Genomic DNA, 27,015 nt, shown 5'->3' with positions numbered 1-27,015 from the left:
TAAATTAATAAACATATATATATATATATATATATATATATATATATGTTTATTAATTTAAGTGGAAAGGGCTTTAATTTAATTACATTTATTGTAATTTGTGCATTTTATGCAAAGGATTCAGATCAAGAATCGTGAATCTATGGGCAAAAAAGAAAAGATTATTTGTTACAACTGTCCATAGTATAACACGGGAGGGGTAGTGAGCGAGGGCTACCACACGTGCGAAGTACCGGTGCCTTGGATGTTATGATGCAAGGAACTAACTAAGGATGCCATAACATAAGGGTTATAATAATGAAATGTTTATTAACAGATATAAACTAACAATACCGACTAGAACAAAGACTAAACAGACAAACATAAGAGGAGCTAGACAAATAAGACAACAAAACAGCAAGGATAACTAAACAAAGAGCGCGGGGAGAAAACATATATATGAACGTGGGGCGAGGAATGGGAAGCAGGATTAAAGATAGCAAAACACAACTGAGTGAATAAAAACGAGATCTAAGTAAACGAGGAAACCTGAGAGCTCATCAAACACATATCTTATCAAAACAATAATCCACAAACAAGAGCCGTGAGAACAGGGTGTTTATAGGACTACAATTAGTGACAAACTCAGAACAGCAGGAGACTAAGGGGAGGAGACCCGGAACCACAGAGTCTGACGTAAATCCAGAAGTAACTAGGTTGCACAGGAAATGGGGAATGCTCCGGTCTGTGTATGTGACTGCCAATTGCAGTTTACTTCCGTGAGTATCAAATGTTGAACAACTTACAAAATGACATAACTTTGAAGTCAGAGAAGTCATTGGACTAAAGAAAAATAGTAATAATGAAAATCTGTGCAAAAACATTAAGCCGTCAAGCACTCTGAGATTGGAAAACTAATAATATTAACACATTTGAACAAAAACAACAGGATTTCAAACACAAAGTACTGCTGAAATAATTTGTACAGTTTTCTAGTTAATTAAGACTGAACAACATGGTTACTGTTGATACCACCACCAGGGTCTTCACTAACTGTATTTTACCTTAGCCTTAGAAGAGAAGAATGAGGAAGGCATCAGATGATAAGGCATATGGGAGACCATAGCCCATGGAGAACTCATCTTGTCCACGAACAGAGCAGGAGTTGCCTCAAGCCAAGGAACCCTTTCCCAGTTTGGGATGGTCTGCACAGGAGTAAAATCTCCTCCATTGAGGAGCAGGGGAATAATCTCTTGCATCCATACCGTACCTAAGAAATATTAACATATTACAACAGTTCATGTTTTGTCCTCATGCTGTGAATCTCTGAGCTCTGAGAAGCAGTAACCTTTCTCTGTACACCAGTATTCAAAGGAATTCTAAATAATTACTTGCCTGACTTTGGATACGTAATTACAAAAACATCATCCTCTTGAACTTTGAATGTCTTAAAATCCTTTATATTGTCGTCATAACCACACTTGGGTAGAAAAAGTACTTCTGGGACAATTGTTGGTCACTCATCATAATGACACAAAACAGGAAAAAAAAAGGTTTATCTGAAGAAATGCCATTGCCAGTTGTATGCACTCAAAGTAATAGTTAATACCTTCTGCCACTAAAGCAGTTAACATGTAGCTGACAAGCCTAGAATTTGCGTTGTATTGATTAATATGTTACGCCAAAGTTAACAGATTATGTAAATAATCTCAGTGACTCAAGTGTTCAGTGGCGCAATGTGAGTGTACACAGTATATCGCAGAGACCCTCCTCCTCATTGCTTTCACTTCTCAGGACAGAGAGGCCAAGGACACATAAACTGAAAAAATTGGGACATTATGTTTAGTAGTAACTGCATTATCTTTTAAGTGTTAACATTTTTGAAATATGCAGTTATTGATTTTGTCATTCCTGTTTTTTGTGTTTCCTGGTTTTCTGTGCGTGTGTGTGTAGAGCTGTGTGGCGCGGATTTTTTCTTAAAGCTGTGAGCAATGTAATCCCCACGCCCCCCCCCCAAATAAAATCCATTAATGTCTATTTAACAAGTCAACAACAGTTTAACAACAGTTTAACAACAGTCAAGATGCATGCTGCATGTCAATGAAAATGGATAAGTAATAAAACTATTCATCAAATAGCGTCACGGTTAGCAGGGGAGACACGCCCACCCCTGCTAGGGACTACACATCGCACCTGCCCCGTTCACAATACCCTGATTACGGATTGCTTTCACCCATTTCCCATTCACTTTCTGCTCTATTTCTACCCTTAGATCCGAGGAGACGGAGCTGCACATTAGCTGTCCCATTACGTCAAGACAAGCCACGCATAAATGATTATCTAGAGGAGGACTAGCCCCTCTACTCTTTGTATTTGAGATTCCGTGTTCCCATCGTGGATTTCCGATGGAGAATAAAGATTACCTCTCTGCTGACCTGCCTCTCGCTTCCATCTACCTGCCGTCGTCAGAAACAGCAAATGCTTTAGGCAAAAATACAGCCATAATAATAATAATAATAATAATAATAATAATGCTATAGCCTGATTTGGCATTTTCAAAGTGCAACATAAAAAAGGCACATATATACTGAGTGAAATATGAAATTTTACTGGGAGCCAATGTAAAGTAGCTATGATAGGAGTGAGGTGATCAAATTTTCTAGTTCTAGTAAGGACTCTACCTGCTACATTTTGAACTAGCTGTAGCTTGTTTAGGCACTTAGTAGTACAGTATGATAGTAAGGCATTACAGTAGTCCAGTACTGAAGTAATAAATGCATGAACTAGCATTTCTGCATCATGTGAGGAGAGCATGTTCCTAATCTTTGAAATGTTCCTGAACTGGAGAAAGGCGGTCCTAGAAAAATTATTTACATGAGCTTTGAATGAGAGACTTGGATCCGTAATAACTCCAAGATCTTTAACTTTTAGAGAAAATGTGATTGGGAGACCAGTGACGTTCATTAAGTAATTAGAGAGTGAGGACCTAACTGTCTTGGGGCCTAATAGATGCACCTGTGTTATGTCAGGATTAAGTGAGAGAAAGTTCCTCAACATCCAGTGTCTGATGTCCTTTATGCATTCGCCAATAATACTAAGATGATATATGTGCTCTGGTTGGCTGAGACACATAGCTGAGCATCATTAGAATAGCAGTGGAAACTAGCACATCGTTTACATATAATGTCACCTATAGGTAGCATATATAAAGAAAAAAGCAAAGGCCCTAATACAGATCCTTGTGGGACACCATAGCTAACCTTGTTGTATGCTGAGAAGTCTCCATTTACATTAACAACCTGGCAGCGACCAGCTAGGTAAGATTTAAACCAGCAAAAGGCTGTTCCGCTAATCCCAACAACATTTTCAAATATATCTAGTAAAATGTTATGATCTATAGTGTCAAATGCTGCACTCAGATCAAGCAATATAAACAAAGAGACATAACCCTGGTCAGAAGCCAACAACAGGTCATTAACTACTTTTAATAGTGCTGTTTCTGTACTGTGATGAGGCCTAATAGATTTTTTGACAAATGGTCTGATTACTGCCGATCTTGCATCTTGGAATTACACTGTAATGACCCAGAAATGGATGGCCTTCCAGCTGTTTCTGAGCTGTATTCTTTCAGGGATAAGTGGATGACCATGTTGACTAGACAGGAAACCAAAGCTTCCACAGAGTGCCTTGTTGAGCTCTCAAAATGAGCAACACCTTTAGTTGCTTCCTGTAGGTGGGGTTGAGCAGACCTCAAGCATAATTCATAACCTGGCTCATTCAAAGCAGAGAGAGAGATGGAGAGAGTATGAGGATGCTGACAGGTGAAGTAGAGGAGGTGACTTGGAGGTGCGTGGGGAAAGGAGCAAATATTGATAGTGAAGATCACATAATGTCATTACTACAGTCTCATCTTAATGCACAGACTCCCGTTAGGCTTCACATATGTGTCAAGATTCTTTCTTGTCACTAGTTTAGTGATATTTCTTTCCTGTCCACTCTGGTTCATTCAAAGTAAAAAGAGAGAGGGAGAGAGTATGAGGATAGTGACAGGACAGGGAGAGCAGGTGATATAGAGCAGAGTGAGAAAAGGAGCAAATATTGATGGTTAAGACCAAGTAATGACATCAGCACAGTCTCATCTAATGTTAATTTAAGATACTTAAATGTAAGACACTCCGCTAATATTAGATATTAACAACAACAATAATACATTAAAAAATATAAGGAGATTAGAATATAGGACCAGAGGGGAGGAGGAGAGGGTCTGGAGAGGAGAGGAGTCGAGAGGTTAAAATAAGAGGAGAGCAGAGCAGATGTCCCTCATGCCCAAACAATTGTACTTGTACGTGAATCAAAACATAATTTTCCTAAACGTTGGTCACAATAGTTGGGCTTGTCTTCATATAACAAAACATAGATTTCTGGTTATATGAGTATCGTTATACTTTGTTAGTTCCTTAATAATAATAATAATAATAATAATAATAATAATAATAATAATAATAATAATAATTTTATCTCATTATCTATATTGTTAGAATCTATAAATTCCTTAATAATAAGAATAATAAGAATAATAAGAATAATAATAATAATCTCATGAGTTAGTGAATTTCCTGCTCCCTGGGTAGATTTAGTCCACTCCAATGTTCAGTTCACAATAAAATAATCAAAAATTACACTTCTTTATTCTACTACAGATTTTACTAATCCAGATCTTCAGGATGACCTAAATCATATTATCAGATAAATTGGATTATAACTAAACTATGCACATAACCACAAAAGAACTGATCTTCAGATTGTTAACCGTCTATATGAACTGAGATCGTATGGTGTTGTTGAAGTTAGAATATGAAGGTTACACAAAACACCTGACTTGCAAAATCATGTGCAACTAAATTACAAATATGTAAACGAGGAGCATAATTACAAACAGGTGTGACGCTTTGGGGGCGTGGCCACATGAACGAACATATATACATATATATATACACACACACACACACACACACACACACACACACACACGGGGAAACATTTGGGTGGAGGGGCCGTACCGTCACAGCTCAACTGACTCTTTTTACACCTTACACAATCTGAAACTGCCACCCACACAAACTTCATAACTTCACAAACTTTTTAAGACTACAAAAAAAGCAATTAAACCTCAGTGACCATCTTTTCTGCTTTCATTTATTTTTACTTTATAATTTATTAAAGTGGATTTTTTTATTAGTTAATTATAGTTCGTTATATTGGTTTTGTTATATTAAGGGGATTGACTTTCAACAATTGAATTATCAAAAGTGTAGCAAAAGTATTGGGAGGTAGTTACCATCATTTCTGAATGAAGACCATCAAATATCACATCTCTCATGATGAATCAAACTAGACTGAACAAAAAAATACTCCAGGCTTGTTCAAGCTGATCTCTTGTTAATCCTATCTATAGCATAGGGTTAACAAACACTGGTCATAATGTCAGTGTGTTTCATTGTAGTTTGAAACAGGCTTGTACTGGTAGACTGATTATCATTAAACTTGAATTATAAGTGTGCTTTGATTCAATTTTTTCTGATAGGAAAAATTCTTTTCACCCATGCATCACTGGATATGCTGATAGGAAATAAAGCTTACACCAAGAACAAACCACAGTTTTTTTTACTTTGTTTTATTCTACCATTACTCCTGAAAGAATACATCATATTTCTAATCAAGCATCATATTTCTAATGAAGGAGTTAAGATAATCTGACTCCTGAACAATTCTAGGCCAAACTGAATAAAGTCCTGCAAAAAGTTTGTTTACTTTCTCTGCTGGCCTGAAGCTAACAAATAGTGAGGAGAAAAATATTACAACGATGAAAGAAAAAGAACAAAGTAATATATAATAAGTTGAAGTTTAAGCTGATATGTAGATAAGAGTGACTAAAAGGTTAGTATAGTTTGCAATTCCCAAAGCAGTGTATAGGATCAGAGCTGCAGAAATCCTCCTCCCAGTTGGCTTCCTCCTCAGGATAGAGAAGGCAAGAACACATAAACTGAAGAACAGGGATGACTCTTCAGATTTTGTTGTTGTTGTTAGTTGACAAGACTTTAAATCATTTTAGATTATATTATGGATTAAATAAAGAATAACTTGATACTTGTGATATAGTTTTGCTGGCTCTCCTTCCAGACACAGATCATGATCATAGCACACAGCTGCATTAATTCACAGTGTTGTGTAACTACTCATGCCTAGAAATTAATATCTCACAAACTAAAGAGATATTGTTGATTTAGTTGAATTGCAACCCTTAAAACTGCAGTAGGTAAACTGTATCAACATAACTTTTGTCATGTTTGCTAAAACTGTCACTATGTGCTGGCAGTAGTACAAGAGCCAGGTAAACATTTTTTTTACTTGGACTAGATTTATGATAATTTTTCAATGAATTAAAGGAAATTTCATTTTTCTTCCTCATCCCAAGAGAATCTAATTCCAGATCCCTTCATTTCTTCATTTATGGCTGCATTGAATTTGGCCTCCATCTCTGGGCTGAAGTGATTCTTCCAGTCTCCAGCAATTCCTTGGTAAGACCCAAAAACAAGAATGAGAAATTCCACTTCTTAGAATCTGCTCCACCTTTACAAAAACATCCACAGGATTCAACTTACAAAGCATTGACACAAATACCAGAAAACCCAGCTTTGGGTCATTTTTTCTTCTGCCTACCTTTTCTGAGGAAAGGTGATTTGCTGCTGTCCATGATCTCCTGGGGTACCAGTGAATAGTTGGACATCTTGTTATGTTTCATGTTTTTGAATTGACAGTGTTCGATCACATGGTCCAGAGCGTCTTCACTAAGCTGCCGACCAAGAAAGCATAAAATGCGTTCTATTCCCCCACGCAGATCCTGAGAAAGAAATAAGATGCTTTTGAAACTAGTTCATTGATTTATTATACCACTGCAATGCAGAACAAAGAGGTTTTGTTCAAGGTTTTCTTAATGCTTTCACCTGCTGTATTCACTCAAGATAACAGGAATGACATAGCAACTTAGTAGTATATTACAGAGAGTACTGCCCTGTGAGCAACTGCACAGAAGTGGTTTCGCTTTTGTACTGGTAATATAATAAGAGTGGAAAAGCAACCAGAACTTTTAGATTACTTTCTCCCCTCGTAATCTGCTATACATTGGGGATGTATAGCAGACAATAAACTTATTCTTTAAAATTATGAGAGTTCTTAAAGTGGGTCCATTACATTCACTGAGATTCAACCTCAAATTGAAGCCATGGTATTTCATTTTTCTAAAACAACTAAGCAGACAAGCTAGATAATTACTCACTGCAAAAAATGTAATACCAACAACTGAAGAGTCCCAGGAAAATCAGTTATTCTGTATGGCTTATGTGAACATGACAATTAACTACACATTATGCAGGCCACTATCACTGAATCAACATGCAATAAGTTGCCTAAGTGAGTACATATTACCTGAACAAGCTCTTCATAAGTGATATAGAGAATTCTATCTCCTAAATCTGGGCTTTTCCAGCTCTTCACATGATCAGTCCATTTCCCAAAAAGCACTGTACAAATAAAATCACATCACCAGTGCTCTCCATTAAAGACCAATGCCATATATCTTAAAAACATATCTATTTGAGTCTCTTACCCTGCCCTGTTTGGAACTTGTTAATAAATTCTTCAAATGTTCCTGGGTCGTCCAGAAAACTGGCCATCCGGTGGTAATGGAAAGAGGAAACCAAGACATCTTTAGGGTTTCTGGCAATATAAACAACCTGAGCATGAGAGTAAAGACACCCATTTACTGTTAATGCAGAAAATCTTCTTTACATCTTTGTGATTAATTTTGAGTACCTAAAAATCTTTCATAGCACTACCAGGGCCTGTACTCACTATATTTTACCTTAGCCTTAGAAGAGAAGAAGGTGGAAGGCATCAGATGATAAGGCATATGGGAGACTATGGCCCGTGGAGAACTCAGCTTGTCCATGACCACAGCAGCACGTGTCTCTTCAAGCCAAGGAACCCGGTCCCAGTTTGGGATGGTCTGCACTGGAGTAAGATCTCCTCCATTGAGGAGCAAGGGAATAATCTCTTGCATCCATGTTGTGCCTGAAAAGAAATGTCCATATAAATACAAAGAAGGTTCCAGGTGAGTAACCACAGTGTACTCTAGTAAGAGATGTAAAAAAAAAATGTAGTGAAGTACAAGAGCTTTCCAGAGAAACAGGACATTTCAAACAGAGGTCCTTCATCAACTGTACAAGAAAAATTCCGAATTTGTAGGAGGAACCAATTTATATTTCAAAAGGCAGATTTAAACATTTTTTTTAAATCTTTTTTTCGGACCATACTCTCTAAATCCTAGAGATGGGTGTGGTTGAAAATCCCAGCAGATCAGCAATTTAGATGTTTTAAAAATTAAACATTTAAATGTTTATCTGCTGTAGATGTTTATTTAATCTGTCCTCGGATCACTACATTTCTCAATAAAAGCTCAGACCATGCTGTATAAGTTTTTACTCTACATTATCATACATTATCATACATTATCATACATTATCTTACAGTGGACGATCACTCCTCCGTCTAATGCGTTTTATTTCTTTTTCCTTTTAATGCAAAAAACCTTCACATGTGCGACATTGTTTGTAAGTTATTTTCACTGGAAAATGAAACTTTCCTAATACTTCCTACCATGTGACTAGAGCTCTGACCCCTGATGAGCGATTTTTTAAATATATAGCAGTGTCAGGAAACATATTTAATTGGTGAAGAACAAAATAACTCACCCGACTTGGGGTATGAAATTATAAATATGTCGTCGTCTTGAACTACGAACGTCTCAAAATAGTTAAGACTGTTTTCAGAATGAGCGACTTTAGGTAGGAAAAGTCCATGGTACACCAAATAGAGGGCGTTGCTTTCCATAACTAAAAGACAACAAGAATGCCGTCTAAACTCATCAGTGGACGTCACTGCTCCTGGAGTAACTGCACAGAAGTGGGTTGGGTTCTATACTGGTCATATCCGCGGGAAGGGGCGGGAAAGCATCGGAAAACAACAGCGAGATCCATGTATACTTATTTATTGATCCCTTTTACATTAATCTCCTCATAATTTAGATAAGTACGCAGGAAGAGGTATAACAGAAAAGCATCTTATTCCTTAAGTAATGACTTTTTGAAATGTATCCATTGCCTAGCCTGTTTAATTTTTATCTTGAAAGTTTATTCTATCCTGATATGGTCGACACGATTAAGACTCGTCTGGGTGTTCTTCATACGACTGACCGAGCACCAGTACTCGATTATTACTAAAAGAAAAAAAAATGCTTGGTGTTTTTTGTTTATATATGTTTTCTTACACAAAATGTGCCCCATGAATCATGGATCATTATTAGGATGTTTTATTAACATTATTAAAGAAACACCACATGGTTGTAGCACATTTGCAACAATAGACTATATACAGTATATACAGTCTATGTTCGCAACGCAGCACGCCCTATCATCCACTTCCGTATCTTGAAGGAGCGTTGTATAAAATCAAGCGTTGCTTTTGGTTAATACTTTTAAATCACAGCTTCTGGGTATGGGGTACTGACGTGGCGATCTTACAGCTGTAATTTGAAAAATTATCACTTTTTTTGTGAACACAAAGTGAATGGGATGTCAATATCAATGGGGAAAAATTGATTGCTTTAATACATACAGGGCTGAGGGGATTCTCAGTTCAGTATAAGCATGTTTGCTTTATAATGAAGCACCTTCCTAGTTAATTAAGACTGAATAACATGGCTACTGTTGATACCACCACCAGAGTCTGCATTAACTGTATTTACCTTAGCCTTAGAAGAGAAGAATGAGGAAGGCATCAGATGATAAGGCATATGGGAGACCATAGCCCACTGAGAACTCATCTTGTCCACGTGTAGAACAGGAGTTGCCTCAAGCCAAGGAACCCTTGTCCAGTTTGGGATGGTCTGTAGAGGAGTCAAATCTGAGGGGAATGATCTCTTGCATCCATGTCTTACCTGAAAAAGAATGTTATAAATCATAGTTTAAATTATGTTGTATTGTTTTCAATCTTTCTGTCCACAAAAGCTGCACTGTGTGTGACTGGGGATAACATAACAAAATTAAAGCTAAAAAAACAAACAAACTGATATTTGAACAGTTTATATGGTTCATAACAGATTTTGAATAAGAAATGCAAAATACATCTGAATCGTTGATTTTAAAGTTGAACTACTTAAATCTGCCTTCACTGTGACTCTTCTTTGGGCACATCAGTCCATGGTATATAAGATACTTTTCATTCTCCATGTAAAAACCGTAGATTATAACGCGAGGGTTCCCAGAGAATCAGTGCTCAGTCTACTATGGGCAATGCCATGGCTGGTGTTAAAATAGGTAAGTTAAGTAGTATTTTTGCTGTCACGATCAGTCCCTTCCATGTTCCGTGTCTTCCATGTCCTGTGTTTTCGTTCCGTTCCATAGTTTCGTTTTGTCCTCACAGTGATTGCATACACCTGTCCCTCGTTTCTAGTTCATGTATTTAAACCCTGCTGTGTGCCTTGGTCGTTGCTGTTCATTGTTTGTCTGGAGGTTTGACCGTTTGTTTCATGGTTTGAATTAATGTTAGAATCTTTGAGGGTTGTTTCTTTGTGCTGCGTGTATTTGTGTTTCCTAGCCTTGAGTTTTCCCCTGTCTTAGTTATAGCTTGCTTCCCTAGTTTGCCTTCGTGTTTTTGTTTTGTTATGTATCCCAGTACTCTCCGTGTCGGCTCTATGACCCTGGACTGCCTTAATGACCCTGATTTTGGATTTGCCCCTATTAAATCTCGCTCCTCTCAGCACATGCGTCCGCCTCCTTACCGCTCACCGTTACATTTGCATACTCAGATTATTATTGACCATCCAGAAATACGAACCACTTATTTGCAAACACTTTCGGTGGTCTGAATATAAAATTAGTATATATATACACGTGTCATGTGACAGATGCTCCTAGCAAAAATTAATCAATTAATTATTCGCCGGATTTAGGATATGTAACCACTAAAAATTCCTCATTCTGAACTTTAAACGAGTGAAAATACCCGAGGTTGTCATGAGAAGAACAAATCTTGTGTATGTAAATTCCGTGATAAAAAAATACAGTTCGCCGCTTGGCATGATGACGGGATACAGAGGAAAGGCGTTTTGTCGAGGTAGCGCCTTACCCCGGTTTATTCACTCGGGAATGCCTGGTCCAGTGACTTGTGAAACACCAGAACTCCTGCCACTATATCAATCACACTGTATCTTAGTAACGTAGAATTTTCCCTTCACTTCCAATAGATTGCCAAAAATTCTGCTATTATGTAGGTCTATATATAGTTTGTTTTTAACCGAAAAATAGGTACTTTAATCAAATCATGTCGTCCTAAAATCACACAAGAAAACTTGCGCAAAGGATATTGTAGGTACCACGCTTGTCCAGCAAGTGGCAGCACCATCAAAAATGCATAGAGCAAGCTTGCCTTAGAGAGTGTTTATAAAAGCAGGCGGAATTCAGGTTTTAAAATACCTTGAGCAACAACAAAACTGCACCGTTTTCTTAAGGGACATGAAACATTGTTGAAACACTGTTTTAATGTATCCATGTTTGTTAAAGCCATCTTTGTTTAGAGCTTCTTAAAATTTACACACATTGAAAATTATTTTTCCTCTTTGCATGCGATCTCTTTTTACTATTAAACGTATCATCCTGTCGCTTCCCTAGGCTCAGACACACTGACTTTCTATTGTTTAGTTAGTAAAACCGGCGCCATTATCTTTTGTTCTTTGATCACGTTAGAACGAGCCATCTGAGCTCATTAACATACAGCCAGTTTGTTTTGCGCTCTCTCTCTCTCTCTCTCTCTCTCTCTCTCTCTCTCTCTCTCTCTCTCGTTTCACTGTAAATATGCTGTGGTTTGTGGTTTAGAATAGTTGTGTTTAATAAATGTATTATGTATTCTCAACAAGATGTCTGTCTTGATATTCAGATTGCGGTTGTGGCCAATATCATCAAAGAAATCACTGTTATTTAAATCCTTCAGGGATGAAATCATGAATACTAAGTGAAGTGAAAGCAGATTTTTATTAGTTAGCTTTTATCAGCTTTCATTCACAGTAAGTCATGAGTAAGGAAAGGTGGCGATGACATTCAACAGTAAATAAAAAAAACCATCAAGACTAATAAAGTAGTGGAACAGTGTGTGTGTGTGTGTGTGTGTGTGTGTGTGTGTGTGTGTGTGTGTGTGTGTGTTTGTCCGTGTGGCCACGCCCCTAAAGCGTCACACCTGTTTGTAATTATGCTCCTCGTTTACGTGTATATAAAAACTCCTCTTGTGCTGTTGTCGGTGTGCTACATGGTCTTTGTGTTTTGTATGAAAAAACGTATGTTTCTGTTGTACGTGACTCGTACCCGCATTCTGCTTATCCTAATCGCATTACAGAGCATAACCCATTGTCAATTTATTAGAAAAGTTCTGCATACTGAAACACATTTGTAATTTAGTTGCACATGATTTTGCAAGTCAGGTGTTTTGTGTAACCTTCATATTCTAACTTCAACAACACCATACGATCTCAGTTCACATAGAGGGTTAACAATCTGAAAATCAGTTTTTTTGTGGTTATGTGTATAGTTTAGTTATAATCCAATTTATCTGATAATATGATTTAGGTCATCCTGAAGATCTGGATTAGTAAAATCTGTAGTAGAATAAAGAAGTGTAATTTTTGATTATTTTATTGTGAACTGAACATTGGAGTGGACCAAATCTACCCAGGGAGCAGGAAATTCACTAACTCATGAGATTATATTCTTATTATTCTTATTATTAAGGAATTTATAGATTATAACAATATAGACAATAAGATAAAATTATTATTATTATTATTATTATTATTAAGGAACTAACAAAGTATAACGATACTCATATAACCAGAAATCTATGTTTTGTTATATGAAGACAAGCCCAACTATTGTGACCAACGTTTAGGAAAATTATGTTTTTATTCACGTAGAAGTACAATTGTTTGGGCATGAGGGACATCTGCTCTGCTCTCCTCTTATTTTAACCTCTCGACTCCTCTCCTCTCCAGACCCTCTCCTCCTCCCCTCTGGTCTTATATTCTAATCTCCTTTCCAATCATATCTTGTCTTTCTTCTCTCCTGCTCTCCAGTCATCTCTTCTCTCCATTACTCAGCTTTACTCTCCTCTCTAGGTCTCTCCTCTTCTCTGCTCTCCAGGTCTTGCTTCCTTCTTCTCTTCATTCATTTATTCCCCTCTCATTTCTTTTTAGTTATGCATTTATTTTATTAATCCCACCACACACACACACACACACACACACACACACACACACACACATATATATATATATATATATATATATATATATATATATATACACACATGCGCACACACACACACAACACACACACACACATATATATATATATATATATATATATATATATATATATATATATATATATATATATATATATATATATATATATATATACACATGCACACACACACGGGTAGACATTTGGGTGGAGGGGCCGTACCATCACAGCTCAACTGACTCTTTTTACACCTTACACAATCTGAAACTGCCACCCTCACAAACTTCATAACTTCACAAACCTTTTTAGACTACAAAAAAGGCAATTAAAGCTCAGTGACCATCTTTTCTGCTTTAATTTATTTTGACTTTATACTTTATTAAAGTGGATTTATTTATTAGTTAACTATAGTTCGTTATATTGGTTTTGTTATATTAAGGGGATTGACTTTCAACAATTGAATTATCAAAAGTGTAGCAAATGTACTGCGAAGTAGTTACCATTATTTCTGAATGAAGACCATCAAATATCACATCTCTCATGACGAATCAAACTAGACTGAAGAAAAAAATACTCCAGGCTTGTTCAAGCTGATCGCTTGTTAATCCTATCTATAGTATAGGGTTAGCAAACACTGGTCATAATGTCAGTGGGTTTCATTGTAGTTTGAAACAGGCTTATAATGGTAGTCCGAAGATGATTAAACTTTAATTATAAGTTTGCTTTGATTCAATTTTTCCTGATAGGAAAAATTCTTTTCACCCATGCATCATTGAAATATGCTGATAGGAAATAAAGCTTACACCAAGAACAAACCACATTTTTTTAAACTTTGTTTTATTCTACCATTACTCCTGAAAGAATACATCATATTTCTAATCAAGCATCATATTTCTAATGAAGGAGTTATGATAATCTGACTCCTGAACAATTCTAGTCCAAATTGAATAAAGTCCTGCAAAAAGCTTGTTTACTTGCTCTGCTGGCCTGAAGCTAACAAATAGTGAGGAGAAAAAATTCCAACGATGAAAAAAAAAGAACAAAGTAATGTATATAATAAGTTGAAGTTTAAGCTGATATGCAGATAAGAGTGACTAAAAGGTTTGAATAGAAAACTTAGTTAATGATTTCAAAAGGTTAGCAACTCTGGTTTTCTAAGGAATTTGAAAAGATTTTCAGTGAGTTCTGTGTACTTTTTTCACCTCCTTTATAGAGAATGTTGATTCATTCTATTTTGTGTTCTAGTTTAATTGTCTCCAGAGTATAATCTGTTATTGTTCCAAAATGACTTGTCTTCCATTGAGATTTCTGGTTTCTTTTTATAAAGAACAGGTTCCAAAAATGACATTCTATAATTAATTACCCTTCAAATACCCAGAAATGTATTGCCCATCAGGGACAATGAGGTTTATCAATCTCCATTCAATTCAATTCAATTCACTTCAATTCAATTCAATTCAATTCAATTCAATTCAATTCAGTTCAATTCAGTTAATGTTAGTGCTTGCTGTTTAGATTTTGTTATGTGCAATTCAACATTTCATCTTTCCTTTTCTTTTTTTGTGTTTTTTTTTTATGATTGACTTGGACTAGATTTATGATCATTTTCCAATTAATTAAAGGAAATTTCATTTTCTTCCTCATCCCAATAGAATCTAATTCCATATCCCTTCATTTCTTCATTAATGGCTGCAATGAATTTGGCCTCCAACTCTGGGCTGAAATGATTCTTCCAGTCTCCAGCAATTCCTTGGTAAGACCAAAAAACAAGAATGAGAAATTCCGCTTAGAATCTGCTTCACCTTTACAAAAACATCCGGAGGATTCAACGTACAAAACATTGACACAAATACCAGGAAACCCACCTTTTGTAATTTTTTTCTTCTGCCTACCTTTTCTGAAGAAAGGTGACTTGCTGCTGTCCATGAAGTTCTCTGGTACCAGTGAATAGTTGGACATCTTGTTATGCTTCATGTTTTTGAACTGACAGTGTTCATATACGCGATCCAGAGCATCTTCACTCAGTTGCTTGCCAAGAAAGCATAAAATGCATTCCATAACCCCACGCAGATCCTGCAATTTAAGTAAAGAAACTTGTTTTAGTACTATTGCATACCATGCATTTTGGAACATAAATCTACTGGAGACATTATGTAGACAAAACATTAAGTTGAAGGTTTATACACTGCAAGGCCCACATAAAGTACATACTCCATTACAACTTACCTCTGGGTCAGTTAAACTATACAACATAGTTGTATATTGCAAAAATAGTTACAATATACAGAACTAAATACAACATTCCATACATAAGACTACACAAAATAACATATTTTAAATAATCTACAGCTTGTGTGCCCCTGCTAAAAAGACTCTGAGGTCTGACTATTCTGCTTGTAGTAATGCTGATATCTCCCTTATAACGCAATCTGTACTTATTCTTAGTAACACTCAGAAATTCATGTGATGGGCTGGTTATATCTTGCAGGTGTTTGTAATTTTTTCAAATCAGTTCATGTAACCAAAACCCATGTTAACAGTCCATTTAAAGCCCACTGCATTTGCCAACTGCACTCTTTAGGATGCTCCAAGGAATACTGTCTTTGCTGTGTCTCTGCGCCAGGAGTTTCACTGCCAGCGATTTTCCTGCTGATATTTTGCATAGCCAGCTTGCCTCTTTGCTCTCTCTTTTGTTTGGATCGTTATTATAAAGAATAAAGATACTCCTTCTCAGCACCCCCTCCATACTACCGTCACACTCATGCACTCAGTGTAACATAACAAAATGTATATGAACAGACTGAAGAAATCCAGAATTGTCACATTGTCATGAAAGATGGCAAGTCTTATGTAAACAAACCAACTGATTTCACATCACGTAGCCTGCTAACGTTTAGTCAACATATTATAGACATTTTATGGTCCTAATCGAAACACTTACCTGAATCATCTCCTCATATTTGATGTAGAGAATTCTGTCTCCTATATCTGGGTTTCTCCAGCTTTTTACATGGTCAGCCCACTTTCCATAAAACACTGTGAAAACAGTAGTACATCATGCCAGTGCTCTTTATCAAAGACTCATTTACTTAAAGCACATTTGTTTGAGTCTCTCACCTTTCCCTGCTAGGAATTTGGCAGCAAATTCTTCGAATGTTCCTGGGTCATCTAGAAAATTGGCCATCCGGTGGAAATGAAAAGAGGAAACCAAGACATCTCTTGGGTCTCTGGTAATATAAATGATCTATGGATGAAGTAAAGAGTAAAAGTATATTTGCATGCTGTAGGACACAAAGTACATCATCTTTGTGTTATTAGCTACACCAGTTATTTTTGGGGGGATGTGCTAGCCACATGGTTACAAAATGTTAAGATCTCATTGCTAACTTTTAAAATGGAATCTCTTTTATTTTAGAGCCCACATTTAGATTTTAGAGCCCACATTTGTGAAGTCAGGCATTTGCTCAACTGAAGTGCTTTTTTAAGTGCATTTTTTGGGGGTGGGGTGGGGGGGAGAATATATATATATATATATATATATATATATATATATATATATATATATATATATGATTATTAATTTAAGTGGAAAGGGCTTTAATTTAATTACATTTATTATAATTTGTGTATTTTATGCAAAGGATTCAGATCAAGAATCTTGAATCTATGGGCAAAAAAGAAAAGATTATTTGTTACAACTGTCCATAGTATAACATGGGAGGGGTGGTGATTGAGGGCTACCACACGTGCGAAGTACCGGTGCCTTGGATGTTATGATGCAAGGAACTAACTAAGGATGCCATAACATAAGGGATATAATAATGAAATGTTTATTAATAGACATAGACTAACAATACCGACTAGAACAAAGACTAAACAGACAAACATAAGAGGAGCTAGACAAATAAGAGAACAAAACAGCAAGGATAACTAAACAAAGAGCGCGGGGAGAAAACATATATATGAACGTGGGGCGAGGAATGGGAAGCAGGATTAAAGATAGCAAAACACAACTAAGTGAATAAAAACGAGATCTAACTAAACGAGGAAAAGAAGCTCATCAAACACATATCTTATCAAAACAATAACCCACAAACAAGAAACATGAGAACTGGGTGTTTATAGGACTACAATTAGGGACAAACTCAGAACAGCAGGAGTCTAAGGGGAGGAGACCCAGAACAGAGTCTGACGTAAATCCAGAAGTAACTAGGTTGCACAGGAAATGGGGAATGCTCCGGTCTGTGTATGTGACTGCCAATTGCAGTTTACTTCTGTGAGTATCAAATGTTGAACAACTTACAAGATGACATAACTTTGAAGTCAGAAAAATCATTGGACTAAAGAAAAATAGTAATAATGAAAATCTGTGCAAAAACATTAAGCCGTCAAGCACTTTGAGATTGGAAAACTAATAATATTAACACATTTGAACAAAAACAACAGGATTTCAAACACAAAGTACTGCTGAAATAATTTGTACAGTTTTCTAGTTAATTAAGACTGAACAACATGGTTACTGTTGATACCACCACCAGGGTCTTCACTACCTGTATTTTACCTTAGCCTTAGAAGAGAAGAATGAGGAAGGCATCAGATGATAAGGCATATGGGAGACCATAGCCCGTGGAGAAATCATCTTGTCCACGAACAGAGCAGGAGTTGCCTCAAGCCAAGGAACCCTTTCCCAGTTTGGGATGGTCTGCACAGGAGTAAAATCTCCTCCATTGAGGAGCAGGGGAATAATCTCTTGCATCCATACCGTACCTAAGAAATATTAACATATTACAACAGTTCATGTTTTGTCCTCATGCTGTGAATCTCTGAGCTCTGAGAAGCAGTAACCTTTCTCTGTACACCAGTATTCAAAGGAATTCTAAATAATTACTTGCCTGACTTGGGATACGTAATTACAAAAACATCATCCTCTTGAACTTTGAATGTCTTAAAATCCTTTATATTGTCCTCATAACCACACTTGGGTAGAAAAAGTCCATGATAAGCAAGGTACTTCTGGGATAATTGTTGGTCACTCATCATAATGACACAAAACAGAAAAAAAAAGGTTTATCTGAAGAAATGCCGTTGCCAGTTGTATGGACTCAGAGTAATAGTCAATACCTTCTGCCACTAAAGCAGTTAACATGTAGCTGACAAGCCTAGAATTTGCGTTGTATTGATTAATATGTTACGCCAAAGTTAACAGATTATGTAAATAATCTCAGTCACTCAAGTGTTCAGTGGCGCAATGTGAGTGTACACAGTATATCGCAGAGACCCTCCTCCTCATTGCATTCACTTCTCAGGACAGAGAGGCCAAGGACACATAAACTGAAAAAATTGGGACATTATGTTTAGTAGTAACTGCATTATCTTTTAAGTGTTAACATTTTGAAATATGCAGTTATTGATTTTGTCATTCCTGTTTTTTGTGTTTCCTGGTTTTCTGTGTGTGTGTGTGTGTGTGTGTATGTAGAGCTGTGTGGCACGGATTTTTTCTTAATGCAGTGAAAAAGCAATGTAACCCCCCCCCCCCCCCCAAATAAAACCCATTAATGTCTCTTTAAAATTTAATAAAAGGTCAAGATGCATGCAACATGTAAATGAAAATGGATAAGTAATAAAACTATTCATCAAACAACAAATGCTTTAGGCAAAAATACAGCCATAATAATAATAATAATAAAATGCACTGTGTGTGACTGGGAATAACATAACAATTAAAATTTAAAAAACAAACAAACTGATATTTGAAAAGTTTATATGGTTCATACCAGATTTTGGATAAGAAATGCAAAATACATCTGAATTGTTGATTTTGAAGTTGTCAAAAATACTTAAAACTATCTTCACTGTGACTCTCCTTTGGGCACTTCAGTCCATGGTATATAAGACACTTTTCATTCTCCATGTAAAAACCGTAGATTATAACTCAAGGGTTCCCAGATAATCAGTGCTCAGTCTACTATGGGCAATGCCATGGCTGGTGTTAAAATAGGTAAGTTAAGTAGTATTTTTGCTGTCACGATCAGTCCCTTCCATTTACCCGTACATGTTTTCCATGTCTTGTGTTTTTGTTCCGTTCCATAGTTTCGTTTTGTCCTCACAGTGATTGCATACACATGTCCCTCGTTTCTAGTTCATGTATTTAAACCCTGCTGTGTGCCTTGGTCGTTGCTGTTCATTGTTTGTCTGGAGGTTTGACCGTTTGTTTCATGGTTTGAATTAATGTTAGAATCTTTGAGGGTTGTTTCTTTGTGCTGCGTGTATTTGTGTTTCCTAGCCCTGAGTTTTGCCCTGTCTTAGTTATAGCTTGCTTCCCTAGTTCGCCTTCGTGTTTTTGTTTTGTTATGTATCCCAGTACTCTCCGTGTCGGCTCTATGACCCTGGACTGCCTTAATGACCCTGATTTTGGATTTGCCCCTATTAAATCTCGCTCCTCCCAGCACATGCGTCCGCCTCCTTACCACTCACTGTTACATTTGCATACTCAGATTATTATTGACCATCCAGAAATACGGACCACTTATTTGCAAACACTTTCGGTGGTCTGAATATAAAATTAGTATATATATACACGTGTCATGTGACTGCTCCTAGCAAAAATTAATCAAATAATTATTCGCCGGATTTAGGATATGTAACCACTAAAAATTCCTCATTCTGAACTTTAAACGAGTGAAAATACCCGGGGCTGTCATGAGAAGAACAAATCTTGTGTATGTAAATTCCGTGATAAAAAAATACAGTTCGCCGCTTGGCATGATGACGGGATACAGAGGAAAGGCGTTTTGTCGAGGTAGCGCCTTTATTCACTCGGGAATGCCTGGTCCAGTGACTTGTGAAACACCAGAACTCCTGCCACTATATCAATCACACTGTAGCTTAGTAACGTAGAATTTTCCCTTCACTTCCAATAGATTGCCAAAAATTCTGCTCTTATGTAGGTCTATATATAGTTTGTTTTTAACCGAAAAATAGGTACTTTAATCAAATCATGTCGTCCTAAAATCACACAAGAAAACTTGCGCAAAGGATATTGTAGGTACCACGCTTGTCCAGCAAGTGGCAGCACCATCAAAAATGCATAGAGCAAGCTTGCCTCAGAGAGTGTGTATAATAGCAGGCGGAATTCAGGTTTTAAAATACCTTGAGCAACAACAAAACTGCACCGTTTTCTTAAGGGACATGAAACATTGTTGAAACACTGTTTTAATGTATCCATGTTTGTTAAAGCCATCTTTGTTTAGAGCTTCTTAAAATTTACACACATTGCAAATTTTTTTTCCTCTTTGCATGCGATCTCTTTTTACTATCAAACATATGTATCATCCTGTCGCTTCCCTAGGCTCAGACACACTGACTTTCTATTGTTTAGTTAGTAAAACCAGAGCAGATGTCCCTCATGCCCAAACAATTGTGCTTGTACGTGAATAAAAACATAATTTTCCTAAACGTTGGTCACAATAGTTGGGCTTGTATTCATATAACAAAACATAGATTTCTGGTTATATGAGTAGCGTTATACTTTCTTAGTTCCTTAATAATAATAATAATAATAATAATAATAATAATAATAATATATATATATACACACACACGGGGAAACATTTGGGTGGAGGGGCCATACCATCACAGCTCAACTGACTCTTTTTACACCTTACACAATCTGAAACTGCCACCCTCACAAACTTCATAACTTCACAAACCTTTTTAGACTACAAAAAAAGCAATTAAACCTCAGTGACCATCTTTTCTGCTTTCATTTATTTTGACTTTATATTTTATTAAAGTGGATTTATTTATTAGTTAACTATAGTTAGTTATATTGGTTTTGTTATATTAAGGGGATTGCCTTTCAACAATTGAATTATCAAAAGTGTAGCAAATGTACTGCGAAGTAGTTACCATTATTTCTGAATGAAGACCATCAAATATCACATCTCTCATGACAAATCAAACTAGACTGAAGAAAAAAATACTCCAGGCTTGTTCAAGCTGATCGCTTGTTAATCCTATCTATAGTATAGGGTTAGCAAACACTGGTCATAATGTCAGTGCGTTTCATTGTAGTTTGAAACAGGCTTGTACTGGTAGACTGATTATCATTAAACTTGAATTATAAGTGTGCTTTGATTCAATTTTTTCTGATAGGAAAAATTCTTTTCACCCATGCATCATTGAATATGCTGATAGGAAATAAAGCTTACACCAAGAACAAACCACATTTTTTTAAACTTTGTTTTATTCTACCATTACTCCTGAAAGAATACATCATATTTCTAATCAAGCATCATATTTCTAATGAAGGAGTTACGATAATCTGACTCCTGAACAATTCTAGTCCAAATTGAATAAAGTCCTGCAAAAAGCTTGTTTACTTGCTCTGCTGGCCTGAAGCTAACAAATAGTGAGGAGAAAAAATTCCAACGATGAAAAAAAAAGAACAAAGTAATGTATATAATAAATTGAAGTTTAAGCTGATATGTAGATAAGAGTGACTAAAAGGTTTGAATAGAAAACTTAGTTAATGATTTCAAAAGGTTAGCAACTCTGGTTTTCTAAGGAATTTGAAAAGATTTTCAGTGAGTTCTGTGTACTTTTTTCACCTCCTTTATAGAGAATGTTGATTCATTCTATTTTGTGTTCTAGTTTAATTGTCTCCAGAGTATAATCTGTTATTGTTCCAAAATGACTTGTCTTCCATTGAGATTTCTGGCTTCTTTTTATAAAGAACAGGTTCCAAAAATGACATTCTATAATTAATTACCCTTCAAATACCCAGAAATGTATTGCCCATCAGGGACAATGAGGTTTATCAATCTCCATTCAATTCAATTCAATTCAATTCAATTCAATTCAATTCAATTCAATTCAATTCAATTCAGTTAATGTTAGTGCTTGCTGTTTAAATTTTGTTATGTGCAATTCAACATTTCATCTTTCCTTTTCTTTTTTTTGTGTTTTTTTTTTTATCATTGACTTGGAATAGATTTATGATCATTTTCCAATTAATTAAAGGAAATTTCATTTTCTTCCTCATCCCAATAGAATCTAATTCCATATCCCTTCATTTCTTCATTAATGGCTGCAATGAATTTGGCCTCCAACTCTGGGCTGAAATGATTCTTCCAGTCTCCAGCAATTTCTTGGTAAGACTGTAATTCTATAATTAATTACCCTTCAAATACCCAGAAATGTAGGCCCACATAAAGTACATACTCCATTACAACTTACCTCTGGGTCAGTGAAACCATACAACATAGTTGTATATTGCAAAAATAGTTACAATATACAGAACTAAATACAACATTCCATACATAAGAGTACACAAAATAACATATTTTAAATAATCTACAGCTTGTGTGCCCCTGCTAAAAAGACTCTGAGGTCTGACTATTCTGCTTGTAGTAATGCTGATACCTCCCTTATAATGCAATCTGTACTTATTCTTAGTAACACTCAGAAATTCATGTGATGGGCTGGTTATATCTTGCAGGTGTTTGTAATTTTTTCAAATCAGTTCATGTAACCAAAACCCATGTTAACAGTCCATAAACAGTTTGATTCATATATTAGATTCTGAGCTACAATAAATACTGCTTTAGATTATGGGCCACTTTAATGGGCCTCTTTTGCATGCATATGTTCTCAGATCTGGTTTTCAGACCAGACCAGTTTTCAGACCAAATATTTGAATCTGAGAAGTGGTGAGGATCCAGCTCAAATTGAAGCCATAGTATTTGATCTATCTCAAATATAGCTGTCACTGTGGCCCAGGTACCCTGCCCTAAGGATATGGCCACTGAAATAGACACCCACACACCACCCTTACCCCACACCCAATCACCTACTATTAATCATGCACACCTGTTCATTTGTGTTCTCCTCATTTCTTCCCATTTAAAGCCCACTGCATTTGCCAACTGCACTCTTTAGGATGCTCCAAGGAATACTGTCTTTGCTGTGTCTCTGCGCCAGGAGTTTCACTGCCAGCGATTTTCCTGCTGATATTTTGCATAGCCAGCTTGCCTCTTTGCTCTCTCTTTTGTTTGGATCGTTATTATAAAGAATAAAGATACTCCTTCTCAGCACCCCCTCCGTACTACCGTCACACTCATGCACTCAGTGTAACATAACAAAATGTATATGAACAGACTGAAGAAATCCAGAATTGTCACATTGTCATGAAAGATGGCAAGTCTTATGTAAACAAACCAACTGATTTCACATCACGTAGCCTGCTAACGTTTAGTCAACATATTATAGACATTTTATGGTCCTAATCGAAACACTTACCTGAATCATCTCCTCATATTTGATGTAGAGAATTCTGTCTCCTATATCTGGGTTTCTCCAGCTTTTTACATGGTCAGCCCACTTTCCATAAAACACTGTGAAAACAGTAGTACATCATGCCAGTGCTCTTTATCAAAGACTCATTTACTTAAAGCACATTTGTTTGAGTCTCTCACCTTTCCCTGCTAGGAATTTGGCAGCAAATTCTTCGAATGTTCCTGGGTTATCTAGAAAATTGGCCATCCGGTGGAAATGAAAAGAGGAAACCAAGACATCTCTTGGGTCTCTGGTAATATAAATGATCTATGGATGAAGTAAAGAGTAAAAGTATATTTGCATGTGTAAAAGTTTTTATGCTGTAGGACCCAAAGTACATCATCTTTGTGTTATTAGCTAGACTAATTATTTTTGGGGGGATGTGCTAGCCACATGGTTACAAAATGTTAAGATCTCATTGCTAACTTTTAAAATGGAATCTCTTTTATTTAAGAGCCCACATTTAGATTTTAGAGCCCACATTTGTGAAGTCAGGCATTTCCTTTTTAAGTGCATTTTTTTGGGGGTGGGGTGGGGGGAGAATATATATATATATATATATATATATATATATATATATATATATATATATATATATATATATATATATATATATATATATGTTTATTAATTTAAGTGGAAAGGGCTTTAATTTAATTACATTTATTGTAATTTGTGCATTTTATGCAAAGGATTCAGATCAAGAATCGTGAATCTATGGGCAAAAAAGAAAAGATTATTTGTTACAACTGTCCATAGTATAACACGGGAGGGGTAGTGAGCGAGGGCTACCACACGTGCGAAGTACCGGTGCCTTGGATGTTATGATGCAAGGAACTAACTAAGGATGCCATAACATAAGGGATATAATAATGAAATGTTTATTAATAGACATAGACTAACAATACCGACTAGAACAAAGACTAAACAGACAAACATAAGAGGAGCTAGACAAATAAGAGAACAAAACAGCAAGGATAACTAAACAAAGAGCGCGGGGAGAAAACATATATATGAACGTGGGGCGAGGAATGGGAAGCAGGATTAAAGATAGCAAAACACAACTAAGTGAATAAAAACGAGATCTAACTAAACGAGGAAAAGAAGCTCATCAAACACATATCTTATCAAAACAATAACCCACAAACAAGAAACATGAGAACTGGGTGTTTATAGGACTACAATTAGGGACAAACTCAGAACAGCAGGAGTCTAAGGGGAGGAGACCCAGAACAGAGTCTGACGTAAATCCAGAAGTAACTAGGTTGCACAGGAAATGGGGAATGCTCCGGTCTGTGTATGTGACTGCCAATTGCAGTTTACTTCTGTGAGTATCAAATGTTGAACAACTTACAAGATGACATAACTTTGAAGTCAGAAAAGTCATTGGACTAAAGAAAAATAGTAATAATGAAAATCTGTGCAAAAACATTAAGCCGTCAAGCACTTTGAGATTGGAAAACTAATAATATTAACACATTTGAACAAAAACAACAGGATTTCAAACACAAAGTACTGCTGAAATAATTTGTACAGTTTTCTAGTTAATTAAGACTGAACAACATGGTTACTGTTGATACCACCACCAGGGTCTTCACTACCTGTATTTTACCTTAGCCTTAGAAGAGAAGAATGAGGAAGGCATCAGATGATAAGGCATATGGGAGACCATAGCCCGTGGAGAAATCATCTTGTCCACGAACAGAGCAGGAGTTGCCTCAAGCCAAGGAACCCTTTCCCAGTTTGGGATGGTCTGCACAGGAGTAAAATCTCCTCCATTGAGGAGCAGGGGAATAATCTCTTGCATCCATACCGTACCTAAGAAATATTAACATATTACAACAGTTCATGTTTTGTCCTCATGCTGTGAATCTCTGAGCTCTGAGAAGCAGTAACCTTTCTCTGTACACCAGTATTCAAAGGAATTCTAAATAATTACTTGCCTGACTTTGGATACGTAATTACAAAAACATCATCCTCTTGAACTTTGAATGTCTTAAAATCCTTTATATTGTCGTCATAACCACACTTGGGTAGAAAAAGTACTTCTGGGACAATTGTTGGTCACTCATCATAATGACACAAAACAGGAAAAAAAAAGGTTTATCTGAAGAAATGCCATTGCCAGTTGTATGCACTCAAAGTAATAGTTAATACCTTCTGCCACTAAAGCAGTTAACATGTAGCTGACAAGCCTAGAATTTGCGTTGTATTGATTAATATGTTACGCCAAAGTTAACAGATTATGTAAATAATCTCAGTGACTCAAGTGTTCAGTGGCGCAATGTGAGTGTACACAGTATATCGCAGAGACCCTCCTCCTCATTGCTTTCACTTCTCAGGACAGAGAGGCCAAGGACACATAAACTGAAAAAATTGGGACATTATGTTTAGTAGTAACTGCATTATCTTTTAAGTGTTAACATTTTTGAAATATGCAGTTATTGATTTTGTCATTCCTGTTTTTTGTGTTTCCTGGTTTTCTGTGCGTGTGTGTGTAGAGCTGTGTGGCGCGGATTTTTTCTTAAAGCTGTGAGCAATGTAATCCCCACGCCCCCCCCCCAAATAAAATCCATTAATGTCTATTTAACAAGTCAACAACAGTTTAACAACAGTTTAACAACAGTCAAGATGCATGCTGCATGTCAATGAAAATGGATAAGTAATAAAACTATTCATCAAACAGCGTCACGGTTAGCAGGGGAGACACGCCCACCCCTGCTAGGGACTACACATCGCACCTGCCCCGTTCACAATACCCTGATTACGGATTGCTTTCACCCATTTCCCATTCACTTTCTGCTCTATTTCTACCCTTAGATCCGAGGAGACGGAGCTGCACATTAGCTGTCCCATTACGTCAAGACAAGCCACGCATAAATGATTATCTAGAGGAGGACTAGCCCCTCTACTCTTTGTATTTGAGATTCCGTGTTCCCATCGTGGATTTCCGATGGAGAATAAAGATTACCTCTCTGCTGACCTGCCTCTCGCTTCCATCTACCTGCCGTCGTCAGAAACAGCAAATGCTTTAGGCAAAAATACAGCCATAATAATAATAATAATAATAATAATAATGCTATAGCCTGATTTGGCATTTTCAAAGTGCAACATAAAAAAGGCACATATATACTGAGTGAAATATGAAATTTTACTGGGAGCCAATGTAAAGTAGCTATGATAGGAGTGAGGTGATCAAATTTTCTAGTTCTAGTAAGGACTCTACCTGCTACATTTTGAACTAGCTGTAGCTTGTTTAGGCACTTAGTAGTACAGTATGATAGTAAGGCATTAC

General features: G+C 36.4%; 4 protein-coding genes across 6 annotated transcripts in view; all 4 read right to left on the bottom strand.

Moving 5' to 3' along the window:
• The window catches only part of LOC113591225 (sulfotransferase 2B1-like), a 4,351-nt gene extending 2,764 nt beyond the window's left edge, over window positions 1-1,587 (bottom strand). Inside the window, exons 1-2 of the mRNA XM_081725348.1 lie at window positions 1,375-1,587; window positions 1,044-1,249 (exon numbers count right to left, since the gene is read on the bottom strand). Coding sequence (XP_081581474.1) covers window positions 1,044-1,238 — 195 coding nt within the window. The 5' untranslated portion in view covers window positions 1,239-1,249; window positions 1,375-1,587. The remainder of the gene's footprint in view (window positions 1-1,043; window positions 1,250-1,374) is intronic.
• A 4,052-nt stretch (window positions 1,588-5,639) lies between these two features.
• Window positions 5,640-8,956, bottom strand: LOC113567889 (sulfotransferase 2B1-like). 3 transcript variants are annotated; one of them, XM_026996028.3, is made up of 6 exons: window positions 8,790-8,956; window positions 7,901-8,109; window positions 7,646-7,772; window positions 7,465-7,559; window positions 6,700-6,880; window positions 5,640-6,553 (listed from the first exon to the last, which is right to left on the bottom strand). In XM_026996028.3, the coding sequence occupies exons 1-6, from the start codon at window positions 8,926-8,928 to the stop codon at window positions 6,432-6,434; spliced, it is 873 nt and encodes a 290-aa protein (XP_026851829.2). In that variant the 5' UTR covers window positions 8,929-8,956; the 3' UTR covers window positions 5,640-6,431. The 3 variants fall into 3 exon arrangements, with proteins under 3 accessions (XP_026851829.2, XP_026851830.2, XP_035382291.1); XM_026996029.3 differs by lacking the exon at window positions 8,790-8,956 and adding an exon at window positions 8,556-8,670; XM_035526398.2 differs by lacking the exon at window positions 8,790-8,956 and adding an exon at window positions 8,566-8,670.
• A 5,411-nt stretch (window positions 8,957-14,367) lies between these two features.
• LOC118241447 (sulfotransferase 2B1-like) lies at window positions 14,368-22,388 on the bottom strand. The gene is made up of 6 exons (XM_035526463.2): window positions 18,278-22,388; window positions 17,947-18,152; window positions 16,503-16,629; window positions 16,327-16,421; window positions 15,278-15,458; window positions 14,368-15,134 (listed from the first exon to the last, which is right to left on the bottom strand). The coding sequence occupies exons 1-6, from the start codon at window positions 18,423-18,425 to the stop codon at window positions 14,998-15,000; spliced, it is 894 nt and encodes a 297-aa protein (XP_035382356.1). The 5' UTR covers window positions 18,426-22,388; the 3' UTR covers window positions 14,368-14,997.
• LOC118241448 (3-alpha-hydroxysteroid sulfotransferase-like) lies at window positions 22,380-25,888 on the bottom strand. The gene is made up of 5 exons (XM_081714750.1): window positions 25,664-25,888; window positions 25,333-25,538; window positions 23,861-23,987; window positions 23,685-23,779; window positions 22,380-23,392 (listed from the first exon to the last, which is right to left on the bottom strand). Exons 2-5 carry the CDS (start codon window positions 25,525-25,527, stop codon window positions 23,372-23,374), a joined length of 438 nt encoding a protein of 145 aa, XP_081570876.1. The 5' UTR covers window positions 25,528-25,538; window positions 25,664-25,888; the 3' UTR covers window positions 22,380-23,371.
• Between the last annotated feature and the right edge of the window lie 1,127 nt (window positions 25,889-27,015).

This window comes from Electrophorus electricus, chromosome 1, assembly GCF_041902795.1.
Source record: "Electrophorus electricus isolate QZ-2024a chromosome 1, ASM4190279v1, whole genome shotgun sequence".
NCBI classification, from domain to species: domain Eukaryota; kingdom Metazoa; phylum Chordata; class Actinopteri; order Gymnotiformes; family Gymnotidae; genus Electrophorus; species Electrophorus electricus.
Note: the sequence above shows the minus strand (reverse complement) of the source record. Positions and strands in the feature narration are given on the sequence as shown.